We start from the raw sequence: 11179 nt of genomic DNA on the forward strand, positions 1-11179 counted from the left end.
GCCAAAAATACCAAAATATATAAATACGCAAACAAAAGACCCAAAACATCAAACAATAAACCCAAGACCCGACCCAAAGTGACGGGTCAAAGTCTGGGCCGGACCCACCGGGCCTGCCGGGCTGTTTTACGGGCTGTTTTGGGCGGTATTTCCGCCCCTTTTTTCTTTTTCCTACCAAAATCCGTTTCAAGCTCAATTTAATACCGTCTCAAGCAACAATCAACAATACTCATTTCGTTTCAATGCTCAAGTATCTGAAATAACCACAAACTAGTAAACTTTAACAACACAAGTCATGTGAAAAACGGAACTAACACATTATCAATCACCTAAACTCATCTTCAACAAAACATCCATGTGACATTAAATCGTCGAGTAACTCGGAATAGTTACCTTAAGCTAGCCAAGAGACAAGTAATAACTTGAGAAAGCTTCTAAAACCCAAAATTACTCTTCATCTTCAACCACATATGAATCACCTAACTCATCTTCAAATTCTTCACCTATAAGAACAACAAAAACACAATTATTAAGCTTAAATTCGTAACCCTAAAAAGATGAGCCTTAAAACAAAATTGAGGGAAATGAAAATAAAGCTTACTAGGAGATGAGGATTGAAGAGAGGATTCCAAATATATAAGTTTTATGCAAATTGGTGGAGAAATGAAGGATTTATGGTGGTATTAGGAATTGTAAGAAGGTTATTTTGAGAGGAAATTGGTGTTTGATGAAAGGAAGAGAGAGTGAATTATGGAGGAAATGAAAATTGAAAGAGGAGGCATATGGAGGGAGATGGCCGGTCACATGGCATGGGAAGGGTGGGTCAATTGTTTACGTTTTGGGTTTGTGTCGACGGTAATTAGAAATATTCGTCGAACGCGATTTACGAGAATGTTAAAGTTCTTAAACACGATTTTACTAAAAGATTAAGTACTCATTTGCCCAATATCCAAACTCGTTTACCCAACGACCGTAAGAAATTGTAAAATCCCAATATTACGACTTTTATCAGAAATCTATTTTATCAAAGTAAAAGGTTTAAATATAGTTTAAATTACGTTTAAACATTTCTAAACTATCAAAAATAATTTCATTTCTTCAAAATAAAATAATATTATATTTTATCAAATAAATTTTATTTCAAATAAATTAATATTAAATTAAAATAGATTAAAATATTAAATATGAAAATAAAGATTAAAATATTAAATATGATCACAAGATGAGATAGAGAGAGAAAGTCCTGCGTCTGCGTGTTCTTTGCAATGGCGAAGAATAAATCTACTAAACCTAATTCCTCTAATTCATCTACAATACAACAACTTAAATCAACTAATAATAATTATAATATTCAATCAATTAATACTGAAAAATCACCAAAAAATGGCTCTAATAATTCAAATAATATTAGTAAAAATTCTTCCAGTTCTTTTGATCGAGAGGTGGAAGTTGCGAAGATTCGAGAGGAGGTTATTACGATGTTACGGAGCGCTGGAATTGTCATTCCGGAGCCTGTTTCAACATCGGATATTCCAGTGGAGACAGTTACTGAGGAAATTGAAGAGATCCAACCTGAAGTGAGTCAACCAGGTGTGTCGGAGTCTCAGCCGCCTGTGCCTGATGCTACCCCTGAAGGTAATTTTCTCAAACTGACTGCCGATGATGTTAAAGATGAAATTGAATATTGGTCTTATGCGATTTATGGATATGTCATGGGTGCTAACCCACCATGGAGGGCATTGGAAGGGTATCTTAGGAGGGAATGGAAGGATTATGAGATCTCTAAGGTTGCCTTTTTACCTAATGGCCTTTTTGTGGTGAGGTTTGCGACCATGGAACATAGGAAACTGGTTTTGGAGAAGGGAATGTTTTTATTTGATGGAAAACCTGTGATTATTCGTCCATGGGAGCCTCAAACTAAGATTACTAAGGTCTCTGTCAAGACTGTTCCTATTTGGGTGAAACTGATGGGTTTAGACTTGAAGTTCTGGGGAGATAAATGTTTGGAGAAATTGTCTTCCCTGATTGGAAATTTTGTCCATGTTGATGACCTCACTATGGATAGAACCTTGCTTGGATTTGCTAGAATCATGGTAGAGGTTGAAGTGGATCAGCAATTTCCTGATAAAATAACTTTTGTGGATGAAATGGGGCAGAATGTCACTGTGCTAGTTGAGTATGATTGGCTACCAATCTCCTGTACTAAATGCAAGGGCATTGGTCACACAGAGAAACAATGTAGGAAGGGCTCAGGATAGGTAAAAAGACCTGGGCAATCTGGACCACAAGAGCCACCAAAACAGGTTTGGAAGAGATGGGAGCCTGTGGTATCAACTGTCTCCACAACAGAGTTTCCTAATTTGCCTCAGAGAGGTGTTGTGGTCACACATCCTGGATTATCTGGAGTGTTTAACAGGGTGCAAGGTACTGGTAATGGAGCCATGATAACTCCTACTACTACACCTGTGAACAGTTCGCAAGGTGCTGTCTTAACACCTGCCAGGATCTTGACTAGGATCACTAGGCATGAGTCTAGACTACCTGGGGTTAAGGATGGTGCTTTTGTTATCAACTTTAATAAGGAAATGGCTAACACTTCCCAATTGGTTGATAAAGGAGGAGGGGGAGAGGCTTCTGCCTCTCATGGATAGAATTGGTGTATGAAATGTCAGGGGCCTAAATAGTTTGACCAAACAGAGTGATATTAAATGGTGTCTACATATTGCTAATGTGGACCTATTTGGGCTCCTTGATACCAGGGTGAGACCTGGTTCTCTAAATAAGGTTGTGGCTAGTTTTTGTGGAGGGTGGAGTTACTGTACTAACCATCAGTGCCATGATGGAGGTAGAATTTGGATATTATGGAAAGAGGACAGGTTTAATGTTACTATGGTGGAGATGACTGCTCAGTTCATACATCTTAAGGTTAAAGATATTCTCACTAGTAAACAGTTCCTTGTTACCTATGTGTATGGTTTTAACAAGATAGAAGACAGGGCTCCTTTATGGAATGACCTTATCAGGTTGACTGCTACAGACCCATGGATTATTTTAGGAGATTTCAACAATGTTCTTAAGGCTGATGAAAAGATTGGACTGCTTGTTAAGGATGCTGAGACAGTTCCTTTTCAATATGATATTGATAACTGTGGACTTCAGGATTTAAAGAGTATTGGCTCTTTTTTTACTTGGAACAACAAACAGCCTAGTTCAACTAGGGTGTTCAGTAGGATTGACAGGGTGTTAGTTAATGATGAGTGGGTTACTAACTGGCCTGATCACTATGCTTATTTTGCACCTGAAGGAGATTATGACCATTGCCCATGTTTTATTCAATGTAATGATGTCCAGTTGAAGAAGAAGAGGCCTTTCAAGTTTTATAATATGTGGACTGGGGTCCCTGACTTTAAGAATATAGTTAAGGAGGGATGGAATCATCATATACATGGCTCTTTGATGTATAGGGTGGTTAGGAAGCTGAAGCTGATGAAGTCCCCTCTTAAAGCACTGAATCATCATATACTAGTCCTCTCAGATGTTGAACAAAGCCAAAGTTGCATTCCTGAGACAAAAAGCAAAGTGTATCTGGGCTCAGAATGGTGATGATAATACTGCAATTTTTTATAAAGCTATCAGACAGAGACAGTTACAGAATAAGGTGGTACAGATTCATGATATTCATGGACAGATTGTTCAAGCACCTGAGGGCATTCTGCAAGCCTTTGAGAATTACTATAAGGACTTGCTGGGGACTCAGGGAAATACTGCTGCATTTTACCAGAATATTGTGAGAATGGGTAGATCTGTCCATGCTGATGATTGGAGTGCTATTAATAGAATTCCAACTAAAGAGGAGATTAAGAGTATCATCTTTGGCATTCCTGATGATAAGAGCTCGGGCCCTGATGGATACTCAAGTTGTTTTTTCAAAGCAGGATGGGATGTTATGGGTAATGATATCGGTGAGGCTATCATTAATTTTTTCCATGAGGGCAAATTACTGAAGCAACTGAATAGTACAAATCTGGTACTGATTCCAAAGGTCCAGCACCCTACTTCAGTCAAATAATTTAGACCAATTGCGTGTTGTAATACCTTGTATAAGGTTATTTCTAAGATACTTTGTGTGAGACTGGGACATATCCTTCCTCTGCTCATCAACCCAGCCCAGGCTGCGTTTGTTAAAGGAAGAAGTATTATAGGCAACATTCTCATCAGTCAGGATTTGATTAGACTTTACAAGAGGACTAGTGTATCTCCTAGGTGTATGCTTAAGGTTGACTTGAGGAAGGCATATGATTCCATTGAATGGACTTTTGTGCTTCAAATGTTGAGGGCTCTTAACTTTCCTCCACACTTTATCAATCTGGTGATGCAATGTATACTACCACCTATACTATTGCTCTTAATGGTAATACTTATGGTTTCTTCAAAGGTGGATGAGGGCTAAGGCAAGGTGATCCCCTGTCCCCTTTGATTTTTACCTTATGCATGGAATACTTGAGTAGGATGCTTATGGTAGTCTGCAATGGGCCAAATTTCTCCTATCACCCTCTTTGCAAGGGCCTTAAACTTTCCCATTTAATGTTTGCTGATGACCTATTATTATTTTGTAAGAGGGACTTGAAGTCAGTGTGTACCTTGGTTGAGACATTTGACTGTTTTACTCAAGCTAGTGGCTTACATATCAACACTGATAAGAGTGATATTGTGTTCAATGGTGTTCCTCCTGAGGTAGAGGAAGCAATTTTGAGTAGGACTGGATTTACCAAGGGTAAGCTACCTTTTAAATATCTTGGGGTTCACATTTCTCATAGGAAGCTTTCTAAGATTGACCGCTCCTTATTGGTGGAAAAGATGGTCAATAGAATTAAGGGTTGGAATAAGAGGAAAATATCCTATACTGGTAGGCTAATTTTGGTCAAGTCTGTTCTGGCCACCTTGCATAACCATTGGGCACAAATCTTTGTGCTTCCTGTAGGTGTGATGGATAGGATACAAGCATTGTGTAGGAACTTTCTGTGGAAGGGGTCTGATAATTACTCAAAGGCACCTCTAATTTCCTGGAAGATCGTATGCCTCCCTATTACTGATGGTGGACTGGGTGTCATAGACAGTAGGGTCTGGAATGTTGCAGCTGTTAGGAAGCTAGTCTGGTGGATAGCTTCTAAGAAAGACCTCTTGTGGATTAAATGGATTGATAAGGTCTATCTTAAGGGTCGGGATTGGTTTGATTATCAGCCTAGTTCTAATAGTTCCTGGGCATGGAGACAAGTGTGTATGGTGAGGGATAAGCTTGCAGCAGGGTATAGTTATGGACAGTGGCAGCAAAAAGATGGTTATTATACCATTGAGGATGGTTATGAATGGTTGAGGCAGGATAGGTGCCCTAAAGTTCCTTGGTTCAATGTTGTTTGGAGCAGGCTAAACACTCCAAAGCATATTTTTAATGCCTGGCTCATCCGACATGGGCGACTTCTTACTCTGGACAGGGTAAACAAAATGGGTATCATGAATCAGAAGACTTGTTTTTTGTGTGGATTGCAAGATGAGGATCATGAACACTTATTCAAGTATTGCAGCTATACACGTATTTGTTATGATAGGATGCTGTCCTGGATTGGTGTGCAAGGCAATGGTTTTGTATCTGCTGAACAGATGCTGAAGATCAGTCAGTATTCTGGGTTTCTAAGGAAGGTTTTATGTTCTTTGGTAGTAGCCACGCATTATCACATCTGGCACGCTCGGAATGTATGTCGTGTGGAGCAGCTGGTTCTCCATCCTAAACTTATTGTTCAAGCTGTACAAGAAGACGGTAGATTGGCTATTATGAAATATCAGTATTATCAAATTTCGCAACATGATAGAGAATGGTGTATCTTGAGAGGATTAATGTAATAGTGTATGCTTAGTTAATCTTGTATGTGCGGTGGTCTTAAACTGGTAGTTTGTAATTGGTGCGTGTGTCCCTTTTGGGAAGTTCTTAATATTACTTCCATTTCCACCCAAATAAAATAGATTAAAATATTACTTTTAAAATATAATAAAGGTCTTCAAATTTACTGGGTGTTACAATCATCCCTCCTTTTAAGAAGCTTCGTCCCCGAAACATAGATGAAGGAACATTGTATATATGTATGTCTATCTCTTTAAAATCAAGAAAACAAAATCTTCAAAATGTGAACGTATGAAATATAAGTGTCTTTTCAATGGAACGGAATATCCTCGTCGGCCGTTCAAGAACATCAACATTCCAAATCAAAGACATAAAAATATATATTTTTACACCAACAAATGAGAAAACCAATTATCGGACGTCTCTAATATTGAGCTTTACCACTCATTGCCGTTAAAACCAGTGGAAAACATTAAAACATTTTCAAAAATCTTTAGTTCGAAACTCTATAATAAGGATAATAACTCCACTAGCTATGACCAAACTCTAACTACGACTTTTAAACAACTAAGCAAGGACTACTAACGCGGAGAGTATTTAAGAGAAGGAGAGGAACACTCGAAAGGATAGCTAAAACTCACAAGAATTAGATAAAGGAAAGAGAATTACCTCACGAGAAATGTTCGGGATATTTAGCTAACATAGAAGATTCAGGCTCCCAAGTTTCTTCTTCGACGTTTCTACAACGCCAAAGGATACGAACTAGGGGCACAACTGTGTTTCTAAGTTGCTTGTTTGCTCTTTCGAGGATTCGGATTGGCCTTTCTTCCAAAGTAAAGTTAGGCTCCAAATCTGGGATTTCTTCTTGAATGACATGGCTCGGATCACTAATGTACTTCCTCAACTGAGATACATGGAAGACATCATGAACCTTGCTTAAATTCGGGGGCAACTCCAAACGGTAAGCAACGGGACCAATCTTCTCAAGCACACGGAAAGGTCCAATGTATTTGGGACTCATCTTTCCTTTTACACCAAACCATTTCACCCCTTTCATAGGTGATACCTTAAGGAACACTCGATCATCAACCTCAAAAGACAAGTGGTCGGCGACGGACATCGGCATAAGATTTTTGTCGGTCTTGAGCGGTTTTCATACGCTCTCGAATGATCTGAACCTGATTGATGGTCTCAGTCACCAACTCGGGTCCCAACACATGAGCATCTTGGACTTGATCCCAACAGACCGGACTACGGCACTTCCTACCATACAAGCTTCATAAGGTGACATCTTGATAGAAGTATGATAGCTATTGTTGTAGGAGAATTCAACAAGAGGTAAGCACTTCTCCCAAGAAGTGTGGAAGTCTAAAGCACAAGCACGGAGGAGGTCCTCTAAAGTCTGGATAGTCCTCTCAGTCTGTCCATCTGTAGCGGCATGAAAAGCGGTACTCATCAGTAATACCCATGGCTTCTTGCAAAGCAGTCCAGAAATGGGAACAGAATCTCGGGTCACGATCTGACACTATATCCTTAGGCACTCCATGGTAGCGTACTATTTCCTTCACGTAGGCACCAGCTAGGACATCTAATCTCCATGTCTCCTTGATAGGTATAAACCTAGCACATTTGGTCAATCGATCTACAACCACCCAAACAACATCTTTTCCACTCGTAGTCTTAGGTAAAGCCATCACAAAGTCCATGGAGATGGACTCCCATTTCCAAAGGGGAACATCCAAAGGTTGTAGAAAACCCCCGGGTTTTTGATTCTCAATCTTCACTATCTGACAAGCAAGACACTTGCTAACATACTCTAGGACATCAATCTTCATCCTAGGCCACCAAAACTGTAATCTCAAGTCTTTATACATCTTGTCACCACCAGGATGAATAGAGTAAGGAAAAAGGTGAGCTTCATCAAGGATCTTCTTCCTCAACTCGGCTACTCTCGGAACATACATCCTACCTTGGTAACGAAGGTATCCATCACTATCCACCACACAATCCTTAGCTTGCCCAAGTTGGATTTTTGCTTGAATGGACTTGAAAGTAGCATCCCCAGGTAGGCACGTACGGATCTCACGGTAAAAGTCGGGTTCTGCACTCAAGCCACTAAGATAGTCAAAGCCTTCCCTAACTTTTGAAATTCCATGGTAAGTTCATCAGGTAACACACGGATAGTGCTCAAAGAGTGAATAGTCTTCCTACTCAAAGCATCGGCCACCACATTTGCTTTCCCTTCATGATAAATCAACTCGGCATCATAATCATTCACCAACTCTAGCCATCTTCTTTGCCTCATATTCGATTCTTTCTGGGTAAAGATACAACTCAAACTCTTATGATCGGTATAAATGCGGCAATGAACTCCAATAAGGTAATGCCTCCATGTCTTCAAGGCATGTACCACGGCGGCTAATTCAAGATCATGAGTTGGATAGTTCACCTCGTGAACCCTCAGTTGTCGAGAAGCATAAGCAATAACCCTTCGGTTTTGCATCAAGACACAACCTAGGCCACGCTTTGAAGTATCACAATAAACATCGTAGTCCACACCATCCTCAGGTAAGGTCAACACCGGAGCGGTAGTCAACCTAGTCTTCAACTCTAAGAAGGCATTCTCACACTCATTGGTCCCACACATACTTAGACTCCTTCTTCAACAATTGAGTCATCGGTCTAGCTAACTTAGAGAAATCTTTCACGAATCGACGGTAATAACCCGCCAAACCGAAAAAGCTTCGAATCTCAGTCACATTTTTCGGACTCTTCCAATCAACAACGGCCTCAATCTTAGAAGGATCTACCATAACACCATCTTTGGATATGACATGTCCAAGAAAAGTTACTTCATGCAACCAAAATTCACATTTCGAGAACTTGGCATACCACTTTTGACGACATAGAATGTCTAAGATGATACGGAGGTGTAGGGCATGTTCTTCATCATTCTTTGAGAAAATCAAGATATCATCAATGAACACCACCACACACTTATCGAGGTACTCACTAAAGGTACGATTCATTTGATCCATGAATATAGCCGGAGCATTAGTCAATCCGAAAGGCATCACTTTAAATTCGAAATGACCATATCTCATGCTGAAAGCAGTCTTAGGAATATCGGACTCACGCACCGGAATTTGATGATAACCCGATCGGAGGTCAATCTTGGAAAAAGTAGAAGCACCACGTAATTGGTCAAAGAGATCATCAATTCGTGAAAGAGGATACTTGTTCTTGATCGTCACACGATTGAGTTCACGATAATCAATGCAAAGTCGCATAGATCCATCCTTTTTCTTCACAAAGAGGACGGGGGAACCCTAAGGAGAGGCACTAGGCCTAATAAAGCCTTTCTCAATCAAGTCATCAAGTTGAACTCTCAACTCCTTCAATTCGGAAGGTGCCATACGATAAGGAGCTTTAGCAATAGGACCGGTTCCGGGAACTAGGTCAATGGAAAATTCAACATCTATTTCAGGAGGAATCCCGGTTAATTCATCGGGAAATACATCCGGAAATTCACAAACAATGGGAACATCCTTCAAGTGAGGAAGAGAAGGAGAATTAGAAGTAGTCACTACAGATAGGAATGCTTGATGACCCTTCTTCAAAGCATTCACCATCTTCATAGCTGAGATTAACTTCACACCTGTTTGCTTTCTAACCCCTTGATAAGATACGCGAGTACCCAAAGGGCTTTTAAGAATAATCTTTTGATCTCGACATTCAAATCGAGCATGATAGGTAGATAACCAATCCATGCCCAAAATAACATCAAACTCCTCAAGTGGAAATCGAAGGAGATTAGCCGGGAAAATAGATTCCGCTATCGAGATAGGGACATCTGAATAAAAATAAGAACAAGAGAAGATGTCGCCGGAGGGTAAAGATATTGATGTACTATCTCCAAGTGAAGGTTCAAGAGGTAACTTGTCGGATAATTTCATCGATATAAATGACAAAGAAGCACCAGTATCAAATAAAACCAAACAAGGGACATCAAATATTAAGAACGTACCACAGCTCATCACAAAGATGCGACCTCTCGGCCTCTCAGGAACAGTAGGAGTAGTAGTAGTCTTCTTCTCAGGACACTCATTAGCTTTGTGTCCAGGCTTCTTGTAGGAGAAACACACAATTTGCTTATAAAAGCAACCAATTCCGGGATGCAAAGGCTTCTTACAATGATAACACATACGACCCTTAGGATTTTTGTCGTTGCTAGGAGATAGAAAACGAGCGCCTTGATTTGCTTGTCCACTCGGAACAAACCTCTTTTTGTTAGGATAAGAGGGGGAAGAAGTAGGCACAAAGGGTCTAGAAGGAGCAACATAAGGCCTAGAAGTGGAGTAGAGTGGCCTCTTGCCAAGGGAAGTACGAGAAGCACGAGCCTCTTCATCAATAGCCCGAATAGAGCTCTCGGCCCATAATGCATCATCATAGATTGAGACAAAGGAAGTGGAATCCCTACGGATCAAGATCTTAAGCTTTGGAGTAATCTTGTCAAGGTAAAAGAAAGCCTTTTCTTCTTCATTTTTGACAAGTCTAGAAGCATAGTGAGCAAGTTCATTGAACGTTTCGGTAAAGGCTTGGGCAGAAAGACTTCCTTCCTTCAAATTCATAAACTCTTTAAGCCTTTGTTGTTTCAGCTCTTTTGGATAAAACCTAGTCTCAACTAGATCCTTAAAGCGATCCCAACCAAAACCAGGCTCAAGTGTGGAAGTAGGACTAGTCATGGTCCACCATCTATCAGCTTCTTTCACAAGAAAGTGAGAAGCCAATTTCACCTTGTCCTCTTCACGAACAACATACAAGGCAAAGCTCTTCTCCAATTCCCGAAACCATTCAGTGAGTGCCACCGGGTCTACTTCACCACCATAAGTTTGAGTCTTGTTTCGAGTCAATTGACTTGCCACCCAAGTGTAAGAACCGGGTCTATCACCTTCTGGAAACTGAAGAGGGGGAGGAGAAGCTGGTTGGTTTTGCTGATTCTGAAGAATTTGAGTAAGAGCTTGCAAGATTGCATTATCTACGGATCTTGGAGGAGCCATCTTGTAAAAGAGAACATTGGTTAGTACCTAACGAATAGCAATCACAAAGAGACTACAACATAAGGTCATAAGTCTACCCATCCTACCCATCTCTCAAGTTTATTATTTTAAGGTCAACTTATTTATATTGGGGGTGCACAAACGTGCGTCGGGAGCAAATATGCTCTGATACCAACTGTGACACCCTCATTGATTGCGGAAAAGTAAACACATAATTCTAGAT

General features: G+C 40.2%; 2 protein-coding genes across 2 annotated transcripts; one reads left to right on the forward strand and one right to left on the reverse strand.

The window, feature by feature from the left end:
* Positions 1-1265: 1265 nt before the first annotated feature.
* On the forward strand, positions 1266-4450 carry LOC141631877 (uncharacterized). Its single transcript, XM_074444493.1, has 5 exons — positions 1266-2165; positions 2370-2606; positions 2698-3581; positions 3637-4027; positions 4118-4450. The coding sequence occupies exons 1-5, from the start codon at positions 1266-1268 to the stop codon at positions 4448-4450; spliced, it is 2745 nt and encodes a 914-aa protein (XP_074300594.1).
* Positions 4451-7669: 3219 nt separating this feature from the next.
* LOC141631878 (uncharacterized) lies at positions 7670-10956 on the reverse strand. Its single transcript, XM_074444494.1, has 3 exons — positions 9924-10956; positions 9315-9572; positions 7670-7683 (listed from the first exon to the last, which is right to left on the reverse strand). Exons 1-3 carry the CDS (start codon positions 10954-10956, stop codon positions 7670-7672), a joined length of 1305 nt encoding a protein of 434 aa, XP_074300595.1.
* Positions 10957-11179: the final 223 nt, after the last annotated feature.

Source organism: Silene latifolia, chromosome Y, assembly GCF_048544455.1.
Source record: "Silene latifolia isolate original U9 population chromosome Y, ASM4854445v1, whole genome shotgun sequence".
In the NCBI taxonomy this organism is placed as follows: domain Eukaryota; kingdom Viridiplantae; phylum Streptophyta; class Magnoliopsida; order Caryophyllales; family Caryophyllaceae; genus Silene; species Silene latifolia.